The following is a 17,220-nucleotide window of genomic DNA, read 5'->3' as shown; positions in this document are numbered from 1 at the left end:
TAATATTTCCTATTGTATTTGAATGCAGCACGAGTCGTACGCGCAGTCTCTCAACACTTTGATGCGAGCGGCAACTTCACCCGGAGTCTCTCTCGCCCCTCCGCCTGCTGTCGCCCACCAAAGCCCGCACCACCACCACCACCACCACCTCCACCACCATCATCACCATCAGCATCAGTGTGATGAAGCAGTCGAGGACGGACACCTTCCAGCTGTGAGACTCCACATCAGCCCGCACAGTGAACAGGTACGGGAGCCTTTTATAATAAGCCTGGAAATTATATTAAACACGGGTGGCATATTTAATTTGTTGAGCGGGGATTAATAAAGTGATTCATTAATATATGAATAATCTGTTACATAGATTAGTAAAATTAGAATCCTTTTACCTTTTGCATTTGGATGCTGTGTGTGTGGGACTGTGGGTACAAATCAGTGTTGCTGAGTACAAGTGTAGGTGTATGTTCTCTTCACTGCTATTTAAATCTATTAATAGTGACATCTACCTGCAGTGACCTACCTGTTGTTTGCAATAATCCTACTCATTTACATTCAATAAACAAACACTAAGTTTATTTTAAACTTAAAGAAACAACTTTACTGTGTTTGGGTAAAACTAGAGCAGGATATTTGGATCAGGGCACCAAAAAAAGGAGAAATTGAAGGAAAGTGCATGGAAATCAGAGCACCAGAGTATCTCAGAAGGCTGCATGTTAAGTAAAAAAAGAGTATTTCTATATTTGGATATGGATTGAATGTTCCTCATGTCCTTGGGCTGTTTCAAACTTACTGGATTTAACTGTGGAACCCGAATTTGAAGAGCTGCTGTTGCTGCTGAGTCTAATTTAGTCACAGAAATGGGGAAGGAAAAGTGTTTGAAGTGCAGATGGGAAGCTAATGGGTGAGAAGGGCGAAATTCCAGAAGCATTCCTTATTATGCACAAAATAATGAAACAGTAGATTTGAGCTGACTGAGAACTGGCCTGGAGACGGCTGCTCCTTTGATTGGACCGTCCACACAGTGATGAGTCTCATAATGGGCAAAGCTGAGGAGGAATATTAATCTGACAGGCTTGACCGGGAAGGATGGATGCTGAGGCCGCGGTGACCGGCTGAGCTGTGGGTTTGTGCTCCCAGAGTTCCGATTTTCCTGTTAAAAGAGGCGTCAGGTGCAACATTCCACTTCACGCTCCAGCAGCGTCTCCTTTTCCGAGCTTTAATCATTCAAGTTGTAATTCTATAAAAGTTATTTTTAACTACATAACCAGCGACTCAGCCAATCAGCACAGAACAACTGGTGATAATTGTGTCATCGGCTGGTTTGGGAAAAATAGCTGTTTCAGCTTTAATGTCCACTTTTTAAAATTTAGGACATTTTTAGACGCTGGTACTTCTCTACGTTTCATAGTCAGACAGGATTTCAAAATCACCCCCAAGGTGTTTTATATCATTACTGATGGTTCACTAGAGTCTAGTGTCGACGTCTAGAGCTAAGACTGAAGGTAACGGAACCGTCTCATTGCGTCCTGCTGAGCGGCTGAACTTAACGTTCCGACCTGCTGCTGGTTGCAGGCTGCAGCCTCATCTAGAGCACCTTTAAACTAGTCTCACATGTAGGTTACCAGCACTCCAACAGCAAATATTGAGTGGGAGGGGCTTATCCTCGTACTGCAGTCGGCCACCAGAGGGGGAAAGAGAGCCTCCACCTTCTTCACGCTTCACTTTAGAAATACAATCAGTGTTTTCAAACTAATCATGATGCTCATAATGTAGCAACTAGCGAATAAATCTAGAAAAAAGTAGTTTCTGTTGGTAATTACCCGGTGATTCTCTCATCGGGATGGAGGATTCTGGCTCCTCAGGCCCTCATCAAGTTACACAATCGTAATGCCAGGATAAAACTGTTGTAGTGTTTTTTGCCAAGAATCTCCTCAGGCTGCTCAAATCTGATCCACCTGCTTCATCTTCCATCACAAAGAATCCAAGGCGTCTTAATATTTCATTTCCTGTGAGAGGTGAAGCGTCGAGCTTCCTGCAGAGTAAACGGGTCGACACTGACAGGCGGGGAACCTTCTGCGCCTCACATGAGAGATTACTGTTCAGCTGGTAACACGGGCAACATGGAAATTCAAATTCTTGCTCACAGAATGAAACAAGAGCAGGCTGGAGTCGTGCGCTCACAGGCTGCCACCTAAAAAAAAAAGCTGGCGCGTGCGGCCTCTCTCCAGATGAACAATAGCAGCCTGTGATGAGGAGGGGGGGCTGTTGTCCGAGCAGCTCTCGACCACGCAGGACCCAAGGTTCCCCACACACGTCCCAAGGCAACGCCACCCAGCCCGATGCTGCTAATTGCTACGTGAATGAGCGGCGGGCCTCGTGCGCTCAGGCAAAGCGCACCACTCAGACAATCAGAGGCATATCTTTTCAATCGCCCGTCCCCATGGCAACAGCAACTGCTGGTGTGATTGTAGGCAAAGTGATGTTTCCGATAACTTGTGACGTGCAAAGACTGTCTGTCACCAGTGGGAAACGGAGACTGATGGAGCGGCCCAGCACGGTGGAGGGTTCCTCCCTTTTGTGAACGCCGGAATATAATTTTTAGGATTATTATTGGCTGAACGAATCACATCCGCTTGTCCCGATGGAGCCGCAGCTTTACAGTACTTTTCTGTAACATAAATACAGATGACACGCGGCCTCGATAAGGGCGGCCCCCTGCTGTCTGGTTCCAGAAAAGGTCGTCGGATGAGGACAACTCCATTTTCACAAGCGAGGACGTGTTCTCCTGAAAGCGCAGCCCTATTTTAGCGATGGCTAACCTCCATTTTCCATCCATATGTATCTTTAATGGCTGTTTAGCCTTTGCAGAAAACAATGTAATTACGTAATTGTGTTTAAGGTCTCATCCAGCCAGAGAAAGAGGAGGCAGCAGATCTGCACTTGATTTCCCTCCTTGTTGTTACCGTCATTAGTTTGTTTCACGCAGTCTTTCTGCTGCTCTTTCTCGCTCGTGATTACCTCCTAATTACAAATACTTTGGAGGTGGTAATCAGTGATCTATGAACACAGATGAGTCCTCATCAGCATGTTCTTCCGTCCAGAATGACTGAGGTACTCAACTCTTTGGAGCCAGGTGCAGAGGACTTTGGCGGCGGTGGAGCAGCAGATGAAGGTGCGGTATCCTTCCAGGTGTGTGTGGGTGTGTGAACTCATGTCTGGAGGTCCAAACGGTGGTGAGTCACGGTGGTGAGTAAGAGTAAACCATGGTGACTAACCCATCAGCTGGACCCCGTCCTGTTGTGGGACACTGATGCGTGTTTTAACCAGCTGCGTTAACGTGACGACCCAACAGGGAACGAAAAACAAAAGCAAATGAAGTCTGATGGATTCTTTTATCGCTTCCATCGGCCCAAATTTATCCAAATATGACTACCTTCCAGTAAAGGACCTCCAACCCATTTGAAGTTTCTCATCAAAGTAACAAATCAGGGAAGTCATCCATAGAAACTCAGCAGCTCATCCATCACAAGCACATCGCTTCCTCATCCTGGTTGTTCACTGACATTTACCGTGGGTGACGGCACTCCTTCCCTTTTCCTTACATAAGCCTTCAAAAGATCTTCCCAGATACCCATGAAAGGTTCCCAAAGCTAACCAAGAGGCTCCCGTCCATCGTGGTCGAACCAACGGACGGGACCGAGGTGGAGAGCGGCGAGCTACGCTGGCCGCCAGACGAGCCGGGTTCTCCGGACGGCCAGATGGGAAGACAGACAGCCGAGGCCGGAGCTGCAGGTGAGGGCCACCGTGCACGTTTGAGCCAGGACCCTGTCTCATTTCAAAGGTTGGTTATTTTAGGCTTGTTCTTCCAGGGGAGGAGCAGCTGGACGTCGGAGAGGACAAAGACGCCTCAGGCGCAGAGATGCAGGACAACTGAAGAACCCGAATCCCGCCGCGTTTCCACGGTTACTGTGAGTGTTAATACTCGGGGGAAGAGCATCGATTGCACTGACAGGAAGATGGTTGGAAGATAACAGTGGACAAAGATCCGAAACAGATTCCCAAACTCCGGTTCAAGGGCCTGGAGCCAGAGTCGTCCTGCTGCCCACGTGCGTGGCGGCACTTATGCCAGCAGACGTGTCCTAATGTCCAACATTCCAACAAGCTTTTAGAACCAGAGAAGTAGAAAGGTTGACGGCTCTGGCTCCAAGCCCCTCAAGATTCCCACAGTTGATCCCAGATCTGGATGTTGGATACTGTCTTGTTATTTAGCTCATGTGCCATATGAAGACTGCTGAGGTAGCTAACGTGTTCTGTACACAGTTTTTACATTAACTACGTAGATATCAACGACTAAGTGGACCCGGTCAGTGATGAACGCTTCAGTTTGGTGATCTTTGTCTTTACTTTGTCTAAATAGTGGCAATGTTAAAGGAAAAAAACAGTGTTTGGCTTAGAGAGTCGTCATTGCTATATTTGATGTTATCGGGATTCTTTTAAAACACGTTAGCTGTGTGTTCATAGGTTAGCTGGTAGCGAGAGGTTGTGTCTCCTTTACTTGGGATACTAGAACAACATGTTAAAGGTATTTGAAGAGTCTTGGTTTTATTACTACACAAGCTGACATCACCAGTACATTTTAGATGTGACGCTTTGCACAGGTCTGATATTTTTTAAAAGTCTAAATTATTGCACAATAAAACTTTCTCTTAAATCATTGTTTGGTTTATTGCCACCCTGCTCAAGGAGAAAAGATTATTTATGAGCTTATATTATTAAAATGAAGGAACAGGAGCCGTCATGAAAAATAGACGTCTTATTAAAATATTGATCCTCTCGGGTTCGGTGGGAAGGAACTTTCTGCTGCTGGAGCAAATTGCTTTACTTTATGACTTGAAATATAAATATAGAATGTAATATTCAGCATTGGCAGCAGCCAATGAGAGCGCGCAGCCTTGGAAACCTGATATCTTCACCGATTTTAAAGAACCACTGCAGTGATGTTGTTAACATAAACAACCCTCATAATCTGATTGTTTTCCCCGATAAACTCTGTGGAACAAGCTGAACAAGCCCCACAGATCCAGACCACAAGGACCACCAGAGGACCAGCAGGGACCTTGGGAGGGTGACATGGCCACGTGTTAGCATGCTAATAACGTTAGCCATGTCTGTCATATGTAGCCCCGCCTCTCCATATGAAGATAATCCTAAAACAAAGGACTCTTTGTTGTGATGGACATTCTGGTGTGTTAGCATCATCAGATGAATCGAGCTGATGGAAATTAGCAACAGTTAGCGTGAAAGGACGGTTTGCTGTCTCAGCTGGAAGATCAGCCTGGAATCCTGATCCAGGCAGCAGCAGCAGCAGCAGCAGCAGCAGCAGCAGCAGCGAGGACGGTGGGAAACTCTAAATTATTTCTTTCACGCCACGTTTGCTCTGTGACTCTGACCTTTCCAGTGACGAACCTTGGATGAGCTCTTCATCGGAGCCAACAGTGTCACTCCTGGGAAAATGAAGGGCTTGGAGGAGGTTGGGGGGGTCCCGCAGTGTCAATTATTTCTTAAATGTCACAAGCTGTTCTGAAGGAGGATTTTTACATGGAGACACCGTCGGATGCATGTTTTAGAAAAAGTGGAAGCTTTTAGCATCACAATGTCTTCCACTCCCCAAACATTGAGCACAATGAGTATAATTCTTATTTAATCTTTATTTTCTTTTATTCAGAGGTTTTTGTCCCATTTTTAGCAGGACATCATGTGTCCGTATTGAAGTCACAGTTTTACTTCCTCCATACTTATTTCAGCATTTCCTTTTTTCCTTTTCACTCTTCCTCTTTTTAAAAATGATTTCCTTAATCTTGTTCTTCCTTCCCTTCAAATTCAGCCAATTCAGTTATTTGAGCTCGAGCGTCTCTCCTCTTTCTGCTTTCCTGTTTCATCGTGTTCAATGCATCCATAATCTGGTCGCAACAAAAAGGCCTTTGGAGGCGCAGAGACGAGCCAGCAGCCAAGTGGGTATTTAAAAGTTCTTTATAAAGAGCCACTAGAGCCGCTCAGCCTTGTGTTTTTGATGATGCCCAAGAGCGCCTCATCGGGACTTTCATCTTCTGCTCCTGCTGCCTTCAAACGGACCCTGTAAATGTGTCCACGATGGGCCAGAGTACAGGTGTCCCCCCCAGCCCAGATCAATGGGACCTGCTGGACCTGGTCACAAGTCACAGGAGTGAATAGAAATTCAGAAAAATACTCAGTCATTTCAAGTTGAACTGGCTGAAACGATGGCTGCTGGGCTGGTTTAAAGGGACACAAAACAAGGAGCATCTTTGTTTGTAGGAGCGAGAAGCTTGGAAAGGTTAGAAATCTGTCGCTTCATTCGTGATTTTATTTCACAGATTGAATAAGAACAGCTTGACTTAATCTTATTCCGTCCTCAGATTTTTCTTTATGGTTGTAAGTAATTATGAGTATTTTTCAAAATGAAAAAAAAAATATTGCACATTTATTTGTTGTTGTCCTGGAATCTCTGAAAGCCTTAAATGAACATTTCTCTAACGCTGGCGAGATCAGCACGCCTGAGGAGAGCACGTCTCTCATCTGTGGCTGCAGCAGCAGATTCTGTGATTGTTGTGGGTGTTTATAGTGTCCATCACTCCACTGGTGAGTATTGATGAGCAACAGTATTATTTACTCTGCCTGCGTCTCCAAATGACAAATGCCCCATTTTTACACCCCGGCCATCAGACAAGTCACTGGCTGCACATTCAGGGCGTTAATGTCCACCTTGGCTGGAGTAAAATGTTCTCAAACGGGTCGAAATGTTTAACCTCATTACATAAAATTCCGGAGCGACACAAAGGCCGAACTGATGAAACGCAGCGCGGAGCTGCTGGAGCACTCGCAGATGTATGAAGAGCCCTCGCTGCATGGACGGCAGCCAGCCCGGAGCTCTGGCTCCTCTGAGGCCTCTCAGCCTTCGAGCTGGACGCCCACACGGGGTAAAAAAAACACCTCCATGCTGCGGCCGCGGCTGCCGAGAACGCTGGAAACCGAAGCTGCCGAAAACAGCCCGCTGCCAACTGGAAGCTGCGGCTGTTGTGGAGGATCTGCACGAAAAAGGCAAAAATAAAGTCAAAGTGTTGTTCCAAATAAGTTTCACAAACACTTGTTGGGATTTTTTTTAAGTTTTCATTCCCTAACTGTGGAAGTTAGCAGCACGCTAACGAGCGCGAAGCTCATCTCAACCCAACTGAAGTCCAACAAACCGGGTTTCCTCGCAAAAATCGCAAAACCAAAGTTCTATTTCTGAAATTGCGATAAACTATAATTGGGTTTTGTACATGTTTCTGTTAAAGGGCGTTTTGGGCACAACGAGCTCAGTAACTATCGTTAAATCTCGTCTCCCCAGACTGGACCTTCAGAACCTGTTGGGATGGTTGTAATTACAGCGGTTGCCTTGACAATATTGAATATTGCCCCTATTCATTTTGTTATTGATCAAATATTCAGCCTCCAGTGCTGCCTCGTGTAATTGAGAAAAAGTGTTTCCTTACAGTTTTGCAGCCAAACATCTGAGATTCCGATTTTCAGAATTCACTTCAATTTTTTTATTGCACATTTCTAAGGGTGATGGAGACCCAGATTGTTCGTTCCAAGCTATCATGTTTGCAGTTTACCTGGAGAAACCTCTCCTGAGACCTGGTTATTTGCTACAGAACAGAACACAAGGTCCAGTTCTTCTGGCCAACGGTGCAGCAGAAGCTTTAACTATTGATCCTGATAGAACAGCTCAGCGTCTCCATCCTTTCTCATGTGTAAACGAGGTGCGTGGGTGCGTCACGAGCACATCAGCACACACGACCAGTGGATTTCTATTCATAATCCCGCCGCCTTTTTGTCATTCAGCTCTGGTTGTTGGGTGAAGAGGCCTCTTCATCGGTTTGGGAATAATGTTCCTCTCAAACACGCAGCGCAGAGCACGGTTACTCCAGTAACCTTTTCTATGAATAGTAAATGTCACCATAATCAATTTTAGATGTGAGGGAGCGCCGTGGTGGGGCGGGGCTCCGCCCACTCTGGCGTTGATGGCGTGATGAGGTAGACAACCCTGGCGGTTATATATAATAATAGAATGTAATGATGCTCTCACTATTGTGACTAGCCTAGCGAAGCAAGCGAGCTAATGCTACCTTTCATGCTGAAAGGAGCATTTTCCCACTTTTTAGTGCAGCACCACGAGATGAGGTCACCATTTACGCAACCGGTGAGGAGAAATCTTAACACTCCAGATGTTGCTGCATGCTCACGTTTGCAGTGTGTGAGACAGAACGCGCCCGTCAGTCTGCCGTGGACCGGTTCCTCGTCTCTGTCTCATAACGCAGCAGCAGCAACCAGTAATTTCCTGCCAACGGAACGCAGACAACAGAGAGGGTGGAAATCTCACAGCACGCTATTATTTTCTCTTTTGGGAGTCGTAGCGAGAACACAAACAAGACATGGAGGAGGGTGTCCCAGTTACACCAGCAGGGACGGACCACAGCATGAAAAACCCCCCATTTGTGAGTTATAGCAAATGTGTGTACGCGTGCGGAGGTGGGAGCACGGTGCCGAGCCTGCGGGTGAAATGGACCTTCCTGTCAGGTCTGCTCCGATCCTCCAGGTCAGACGCAGCCCGGCTGCAGCTCAGCCTGAGCGGAGGTCATTCATCATCATCTGGGCCGTCTGACACGAGCCTGATGATGCTGCATATATTATTTAAAGTCCAAGTGCCGAGTCGCAGGAGTTTAATCTCCTGAAATCTGCAGGAGACGAGACCCAGCCGCCCTGGACGGTCCTCTCCGGGTCCCAAACGGGCTCAACTCTAACCTGCTTTCATCTATGATCTATTCCCAAAACAACCAACCTCAGCTACATCCTGGAGAAGCTCCGTGCACGGACAGCATTGTTCCAGCATCTCTACAGGCAGCCATGTTCCCCTCGTTCCCGCTCGTTTCACCAACGGTTGTGTGCTGCCTCTGTCCAGCACCGTTCACCTCTGGGCCGCCACACCAGTGGCTGGTGTTTCTCCTCCCTCTTCATGATGTTTCTCCTCTGCTGTCGATGACGTTCTGCCTCATTCGGACGCGGTGACGTTTTAAACACGTTAGTCAACCTTTGCTTCTGTTTTCTACAGCGCGCAGGTGTAACACAGGCTGGCTCTGAAGACCAGGGGGCAGTTTTCACCTCTGAATCCACATTTTAGAGGGAGGAATTTGCTCCTCTTCCTCAGAGCAAAACGACTGCCATGAAATTAAAGCCTGCAGGTGCAAACGCAAACACACCCTCAGAGAGCATCAGGGTTTTTTTATCTACCCACAGGTGTCAGGAATAACCCAGATCTGGTTTTTCCTCCCAACATCCATCAACCCCTCAACAAATATGTGTTTTCCTGACGTGTCAAAACATTTCAGCATGTTAGAGGAGCATTTGGATAGTTCTACCTTGACTGTTTCACTGTTATTTAATAGATACACAGGTGTGACTCATTAATCAGACGATACTCTCAGAGATGTTTTAAATGGAGCCCTCACATGGACTCCTGCACATCAACACATCCGTGAATCTGGGATGACCCATCAACGTGGTCTGTATGGCCTCTGTACGTCAGCTCACAGGACCTCCAGCAGCTCCAGGGGCAGATCCAGTTGCAGCTCCAGGGGCAGATCCAGTTGCAGCTCCAGGGGCAGTTACAGTGGCAGCTCCAGGGGCAGCTCCAGGGGCAGTTACAGTGGCAGCTCCAGGGGCAGCTCCAGGGGCAGTTACAGTGGCAGCTCCAGGGGCAGCTCCAGGGGCAGATCCAGTGGCACCTCCAGGGGCAGATCCAGTTGCAGCTCCAGGGGCAGCTCCAGTGGCAGCACCTGAGGCAGTTACAGTGGCAGTTCCAGGGGCAGATCCAGTGGCAGCACCTGAGGCAGTTACAGTGGCAGCTCCAGGGGCAGCTCCAGTGGCAGCTCCTGGAGCCAGCTGAGGTTTTTCATTTATCTTTAATGCAGGTGCAGCTCTGAAAAACACAGACCTCCGACGTCTGCACCTGTGCTGCCGCTGAGCTGGAGCCTCTTTCATGAAGTAAATGCAGATACTTTCGACCTGCCAAAGTTGTGTCTGTAATGGAAGGATTACCCTTTTCCCATGTGTCAAAGTCTTCCTGATGTTAAGCACTTGGTTCTTCTGACCCTCCTTTAATTAAGAAGGCTGTTAATAGCTCCATTCCGCAAGATTTGGCACCACCTGGTGCATAAAATAGAACAGATGAACCAGCAGCAGCTGCCAGAAAACAGAGTCTCCACAAACACACGTATTTCCATCCTACAGGTTTGCTGCTGCAGATATATTCAAACATTAGCGAGGATTATTTTTGTCTGACAAGCAAGCAAATGCTAAAGTTTGTTGTGAGTTGTTGCACATGGATTTGCATCAACAGGCGAAGAGACCGACAGCAGGAACTAAAACAGCCCCATGTGGTGTCGGGATGGAACCGAGCAGGATGGAGGGATGTGACGGGGGTCTGCAGCTGGTGAAGGTCTTCATCAGTGAACTCACAATCACAAAAATGCAGATTTTTAGTGTGTTTGCTGTTGCTCCCATGTTGATTTCACAAATCCATCAGTACAATAAGCTAAACAGGAGAGGTGTGTCTGGTGGACGCGTGTAGGTGTTGATTTGTGCTTGTGTACTTGTCTGTGCTGCATAGTGACGACAAGAATTCCCATTTCACCTGCAGAGAGACGACATTTTGTCTGCTTCTCACAATTTTAAAGCTTCAGGGTCAGTCTGGTTTAGGTTAGAGGTTAAATGGTGACGGTCGTGTGTGTGTGTGTGTGTGTGTGTGTGTGTGTGTGTTTGTGTTTCTTAAGAGACAGCTCGGCTCACAGCTGGGACACCCGGTCCTCAGGAGTGGGGCGATCAAGCCACAGGGGTGAGGGTTATTTTGGGAGTGGGTATTTTTGCACCTCCCCCTCCTCCGTTTCCCTCTATCCGTCTGCCGGCTCCCTCGCTCATTTGCATTTCTCTGTATTAACCTTCATCAGGGAGAATAAAGGAATGGTCATGCAAAACCCCTCTAAAAGCATCTATTCACCACAGGTGTGTGTGTGTGTGTGTGTGTGTGTCTAAGGTGGATTGAAGGGATAAAAATACATCTGAGAGTGGAGGTGTGTTTGATGTGTGCGCCATGCAGCAGCGAGGCGGTTGAAACCTGAGCAGGACGCAGGTCTTTGAACGCAGCGCTGTGATGTCAAAACGCCACTTTGATTGAATAAATGGAGGGCAGGTCGGGCCGGAACCTACAGAGGAACTCAGCCACACACACACGCCCGTTCACACACACTCGCCGGTGTGTGGAGTGGACGGTGGAAGGTTGGAGGTGGTGCTGTGAGATGTGGAGCCTGATTTTACCTGAAACCTTCTGCATGATGGACAGTGAATTCCAGCCGTTGCCTGGGCTTGTTTTCCTCCTCCTCTGAGCTCGTCCTGCCAGTGAGTTTATTTTTCATCCCCAAACAGGTTCCTACAGCGTGAACAGTAAAGCAAACAACCCCCATCTTAACTCCTGTTATTCTCGTCTCGATTCTCCGAGCTAAGAAACCGAAGGAGTCACGAAAACAAACGCGAATGAATCTTTCGGGACTTTTCCTTTGTGCTGTCTGAATATTTTATTCCTCTCTTTTATTTGGAAAAAAGGTTTTCATGTCCAACGTCCCAGTCTGACCATCAGACTCAGCATCCAGAAAAAAAAACACTTTTTATAACGTATTTATCTTCCTAATAAGGGGTCAAGAGGTCAAGCCAGTCTCCAGAGGTGCAGTTTAATGGCGCAGCTGAGGCTAAACCAGCTAACGCGACTGATCCCTTTTCTTCAATTATTTACTATATTTGCAGGTCAAAGGTCACTGCAACCACATGCTGCACCGACTCCACCTGAAGAATAAAACCTTTTAAACGTATTTTAAGCTCGACTTTGAGGCCTAACCTGGAGCTGCTGCTGCTCAAAACAAGCTCTGCAGGAGGCTGACAGACTGACAGGATCAACAGGACGATTCAGCTGGAGGCGAGCCGACGGGGAGGATGTATGTTTGTCAGTGTTCTGGGGGGGGGGCGAACGTATAAACTCTACTGGTGGGGTATCGTCAGGATACACCGACCACGGATTTAAATAAAGACATCCTGAGAACGGGGAAAAGAGTCTGTCAGTCATGCTGACATCAGTGAGACGGGAGGAGGGAAACGGCTCCAATCAAAGAGCGTTTCAGGTCATTTTATGGGCTGGAATGATGTCGTACTTCCTGTTTCTTTAGGAGTGCGCGAAAAAATGTTTAATGGAGTGGTTAGATCAAAAGTTCTTTTAGGTGCAGAGATTTAAAGCCATAGGCGTGTCAGTGATCTACTTCCCTATTTGCAGCCAAAACAGGAACTTGGTGTTTTGAGAGCTTCCTGATTTTCTCACCGCAGCTCCTTTCTCACCAAATCTGGAAAAGATAAAAAAATAGCCACAAACGGAGGATTTGAAAACACAAGCGGCTGAAGTCAAACCTCTAATTAAGCTCCGACTACTGAGGCTAACCTGGTGGACGAGGTCCGACGGGGGGATTTCATGCCGAGATCCACACCCACCGGGACCGGAGGAGATCCAAGCAGGTGAATTTAGGAAAATAAAAACTTAAATACTGAGCTTGAAACGACGACAGCAGCTGCTCCCATTGGTGGCGCCACTGGATGGAACGCTTTAAAATCCTGGCGACACCTCGGCGCTAATGCTGCAGGTGTGAATGCAGCAGTAATGGGATTACTGGGAACGGTTCTCAGGGGAGCGCAGGTAGAAACTGGTTCCTGTGGGTGGGAGCCTAAAACAGCCCGGTGCTAACGCTAACGTTAACACACACACACACACACACACACACGCGTTAATCTGACGTACAGCAGCCACTGACTGGTGAAGCCGCTGCTGTGGGGTTAATCTGGGCCTTGAGAGCGTAATGAGGCCATCGACCAACCTGGTTGACCTTTCTGTCACGGGAGAGCAGCGAGCTGGCGTCTGAGAACGCCGATAAAAGACAAAGCTGCTCCAGGAACTGCTCAGCTCGTCAGCTCAACCCTGTGGCTCGACTGTATCAGCACTTCATGCTGCTCACAGGATAATTGTGCCTGCAGAATTATGGGGTTAAACCTTGTCATAGCTCTAAATTTGGTCTAAATTTGATTCAAGTTTAAACAGTGTGTATTGATTATTTATTTAAGAGATGACCAAAGATAAGTTTAAGATATTGCATATCAGTTTTTATGTTTAATTTTCACACTTTTGACCACGCTGGATGTCAACCACAGGTACACTGAGCAAAAATAATAAAGGCAAAGCACGTTGTCTCAAACATTGTTCAATCATCTGTGGTGAATGACCACCCAGTGTTCCTGTTCCTGCTCATATCCAGCAACTCTGAACAGGAGTGGACCAACGTTTGACAGGCCACCACAACCTGATCAACTCTATGAGGAGATGTTGCTGCGCTGCGTGAAGCAAATGGTGGTCACACCGGATGCTGACTGGTTTTCTGGTCCTCTTGGATCCCCCCTGACACTCAACGGTGCAGTGATCGTGCTGTCAGGTCCGTGTTGCGTTTATATTTGCATAATTTCTGTGCATGTTACACACTCACGGTCCTCATCACGTATGGTAAATACTACCACCTAGCGGACGCGAGTGAAACTACAGTTTGGAATTTCCCCTTTTTTGGTCGGACTGTTTAATTATTTTTGTCGTGTTGTGAGTCCCGATTCATTCATTTCACCCCCTAAATCCTGGTTGTTTAATATCAAATTGGCATCATATGACACTATTCTCGGAAAGATGTCTGTGTAAATTCTCAGTCATCCAGGTCATTGTATCCAAGGTAGTTTTCTCTGTCAACTGGACTGGGTTTCTTCTCTTGAAGACGTTTCGCCTTCTATCCAGAAGGCTTCTTCAGTTCAAAAAACTGAAGAACAGTTGACAGAGAAAACTACCTTGGATATTCTCGGGAGGTTTCCCTGAACCAGGTGGCCCAACTTGCATGGGCAGTTAAACCAGGAACTAAATCGATTCTAACTAAACAAATTCCGATGTCCTGTGACCTAGAGTTTTCTACTATTATTATTATTGTTTCAGGTTTGACCTACAGGAAAGGATTTTTTTTTTAAATCCTTTTTTTTTTTTTTTAAACTTCTTTCAACGGCGTTAAATTGTTCCGGTATGAAGTTTCAGGTGTGACCTTGAGGAGAACCGCCGCTATGAGCTTTGGCGCCACATTCCAGGTAGGGAAGGAATCACCTGCGAGTGTTTGCAGAGCAGGAGGAGGCGTCCAGCCTCAGTGGGGCGATCATGAGGAGTTGTTGCTGAGTAAATGTGTGCGTGACGCGCCTTCGTGTTTCTAATCATTAACGGGACTTTTCACACGTCCACGCTGAGCTTTGTTTCGTCCTTGTGCGGGTCCAGAGGTCGAAGATTTCAGAGCCAAGGTTACTGTGGCGGAGCCTCCTGATCAATCCTAACCGGCTGTTTGACTTTCAGGAAGAGAAAGTAAAAGTATCAAAGGTGGATCCACCTGAACAGGTAAGCAGCCACTTCTTCTCTCTGCCTGTCGCCATAAAGTAAAACTTTAACTGCAGCTTTTGCATATTTGTATGAAACAACCTGCAAATTACAGTTTAGGCTGCTGCTGAAGTCGGTTCGACGTTGTGTGCAGTTCTTTTTAAACCATTTTAATCCAGGATGATTCTGGACTGAAACCTGCAACACACTGATCCAGACACACAGAAAACACACATTCTGTGTCTCTGATGTCAGCAGCCTGGCGGGAGCCCCGCACACACGTTTGCTTCGACTCCTGCTGGTCAGACGTCTGTTTTGACGTGCGAATCATTTCTGTTGGGGTCAGGAAGGTCCGGAACCGTCGGCGGTGTACGAGAACAGACCCCCGGAAGGGCTGGAGCTCAGAGCGGAGAGTGTGTGAAGGTCGGTGGAGCCGCTGTTTCCCCAACAGGGCGGCGAGCTGTTGCCAGTAAACACGGCTCACCAGAAACACTCCTCCCGCTGTTTCACACAGACCGTCCCGCTGAGCCCAGCGCACGCAGACGTCTCCTCGCCGCCTCCTCGCTGCCTCCTCGCCGCCTCCTCGCCGTCTCCTCGCCGCCTCCTCGCCGCCTCCTCGCCGTCTCCTCGCCGTCTCCTCGCCGTCTCCCCACCTTCATTTTCCCGCAGATGATGGAGGCAAGCGAAGAGCCGGACAGGTCGTCCCCCGGGAGCAACGCCGTCGTGAAGGAGATGCTCGGCGGGCTTCGGGCATCGATGCGGCGCAGCTTTCGCCGGGTGGCGGAGAAGAACCCGCTGTCGCCCACGAGCAAAGGGTCGAAGGTCACGCCTAAAGGAGACGAGAGCGGGCCGCCGCCGCCGCCTTCACCCAGTGAGAATCGCCATGTGTGTGTGTGGGGGGGCATTCGTTGATATCGAGGGTTCGACCCACATGTGTGATAGAGGTCAACCTTCATGTAACGGTTCCAAAGGTCGGCGGTCCAGCGTGCGCCCGTTATTGATTCGATCAAACATTCTTGTGGGCTGAGTGGATGATAAAAGTTCTCTCCCACACAAAACGTCTTAAGCTTCTTCTCATTCTCAGTCTGGGAGACGGCGGTTCTGTTTGGCCCCTCGGCCGTTTGTGCAGAGGCGGCAAAATCTGGAACTTTAAAACCTCTGCTCCTGAGCCGCGTTAGCTTTTAAAGTCCTGTCTTTCCTGTTCTGACTCTCCAACCGCTTCAGGTTCCAGGTTTAAAACACACCAAAGTTTCTCTTTTAATCCTCCTCGATTCCCGCTCAGGTCCCAGCTGGAGCTCCTCTCTGACCTCCCCTCTGAAGAACGCCGGAGGATTTTTCATCAAGAAAGAGGAGGATGACGGAGAGCTGACTCCACAGACCAGGAAGGGTCTGACACATTCAAAGACCGGTAAGAACGCAGGAAAATTAAACCACATTTTAACTTTTGGAGTAGGAGTAAATTGTACCGAATAAATCCGCATCAATGACATAAATCCAAATAAGAAGGTTTTTCTCCTCTTCAGACCCCAACCTGGGCAGCATTGGAGACACGCTGATGAAAAAAGTGGCTTCCGGCCGTCGCAGTCTGAGGTTTAGTTCAAAAAAGGATAAGAATAAAGGCACAAAACAGGAACTGGTGCCCGTGGTTGAAGGTCCAGTGGAGAAGAAGACCAAGGAGAGCGAGGATGAGGAGGAGGAGAAGGTGCCGGAGGAAGTGGAGGAGGCGTACGTTCTTCCAGACATACCACACACACCGCTGTCAGGTAAAGTCACCCTCGCCCTCCTTCGTTAGTCTGCACATTCGGACCCGTCACGTCCACGTCCGCCATCTTTCCAAACATCACAACAGGTTCCCAGTTTGGAGGCTGGGATTTCCCCAGGAGCGCCGGGATCCCCCCCCTTCTCCGACGGCCCTCTGTGGTCTCCCTGTAACGTGATGAGATCCCACATATACAAACATGTTGCCCCCGGGCAGGAAAACCCCCACAGTCACACTGAAGGCAGTTACAACATGTTTCCATGGAAACTGGAAGTGCAAAACAACACTTCCTCTGGCTCCGTGTGATGTTATCGACCATCCCAGGACAATATTTGCGATTGCGTTAGAAAGAAAGGCGTTTGGTTGCTTTAAGTCCTCCACCGGGACATTCCGAAGAAGCTTCCTGTGTTTTTTCTGTGTTTTGGCAACAACGGTTGACGCCTGTGTGAACCTGGCGGGGGTTCGCCTACAGGCGGCATCAGCTCGCTCTAACCCGCTCTGTTTTTCGCCAGTGATGCAGATCAGTAAGCTGATCGAGACGGAGGTGCTGGAGGAGGCTCACCTCAACCTTCTGGCCCTGCGGCGGGAGTTCCAGGAGGAGCAGAGGTGCTGCGGCGAGGACTCGCCCATGGAGCTGGCCAAGAAGGAGAAAGACCTGAGCCTCCTCTACGGAGACCTGCGAAACAAGATCAAAGCCCTCGTACGCGACTCCAACTCTCTGCCCTCCAGGAACAAAGGCCTTCTGGTTCACGTGGCCCGCATCATCCAAGAGGAGGAGCGCCGGGCAGAGGAGCCCGGCGGGCCTCCGGGCAGCTGGATGGACTTCTGGAGGGAGGCGGTGGCGGAGGGTGTGCAGGCGAAGGTG

The 17,220-nt window shown here is 48.3% G+C and overlaps 2 protein-coding genes and 1 long non-coding RNA gene across 7 annotated transcripts in view; all 3 read left to right on the top strand.

The window, feature by feature from the left end:
* The first annotated feature begins 53 nt into the window (after positions 1–53).
* Positions 54–4,705, top strand: si:ch73-49p17.1 (protein LBH). The gene is made up of 4 exons (XM_011620274.2): positions 54–247; positions 3,102–3,177; positions 3,618–3,792; positions 3,870–4,705. Exons 2-4 carry the CDS (start codon positions 3,103–3,105, stop codon positions 3,932–3,934), a joined length of 315 nt encoding a protein of 104 aa, XP_011618576.1. The 5' UTR covers positions 54–247; position 3,102; the 3' UTR covers positions 3,935–4,705.
* A 6,633-nt stretch (positions 4,706–11,338) lies between these two features.
* On the top strand, positions 11,339–12,209 carry LOC115247332 (uncharacterized). The gene is made up of 2 exons (XR_003886392.1): positions 11,339–11,511; positions 11,914–12,209. It is a non-coding gene; the product is annotated as an uncharacterized lncRNA (long non-coding RNA).
* Positions 12,210–12,430: 221 nt separating this feature from the next.
* Positions 12,431–17,220, top strand: part of exoc3l4 (exocyst complex component 3-like 4) — a 15,184-nt gene continuing 10,394 nt past the window's right edge. Inside the window, exons 1-8 of one of the 5 annotated variants that reach the window (XM_029828034.1) lie at positions 12,431–12,669; positions 13,461–13,634; positions 14,576–14,617; positions 14,943–15,019; positions 15,111–15,467; positions 15,879–16,004; positions 16,120–16,359; positions 16,868–17,220. The exon at positions 16,868–17,220 is cut by the window's right edge and continues 266 nt beyond it. In XM_029828034.1, coding sequence (XP_029683894.1) covers positions 15,266–15,467; positions 15,879–16,004; positions 16,120–16,359; positions 16,868–17,220 — 921 coding nt within the window. In that variant the 5' untranslated portion in view covers positions 12,431–12,669; positions 13,461–13,634; positions 14,576–14,617; positions 14,943–15,019; positions 15,111–15,265. Of the gene's footprint in view, positions 12,670–13,460; positions 13,635–14,263; positions 14,618–14,851; positions 15,468–15,878; positions 16,005–16,119; positions 16,360–16,867 lie in introns of those variants that run through there. The other 4 variants (XM_029828018.1, XM_029828038.1, XM_029828030.1 and 1 more) reach the window with 4 other exon arrangements.

The sequence above is a fragment of the Takifugu rubripes genome, chromosome 2, assembly GCF_901000725.2.
Source record: "Takifugu rubripes chromosome 2, fTakRub1.2, whole genome shotgun sequence".
Lineage (NCBI taxonomy): Eukaryota > Metazoa > Chordata > Actinopteri > Tetraodontiformes > Tetraodontidae > Takifugu > Takifugu rubripes.
Note: the sequence above shows the minus strand (reverse complement) of the source record. Positions and strands in the feature narration are given on the sequence as shown.

Coding starts and splice junctions, on each gene's coding strand:
- si:ch73-49p17.1 (XM_011620274.2), top strand. CDS start 3,103: ATGACTGAGGTACTCAACTCTTTGGAGCCAGGTGCAGAGGACTTTGGC. Junction 3,178..3,617: donor GAGCAGCAGATGAAGGTGCG/GTATCCTTCCAG, acceptor AGCCTTCAAAAG/ATCTTCCCAGATACCCATGA. Junction 3,793..3,869: donor AGCCGAGGCCGGAGCTGCAG/GTGAGGGCCACC, acceptor TTGTTCTTCCAG/GGGAGGAGCAGCTGGACGTC.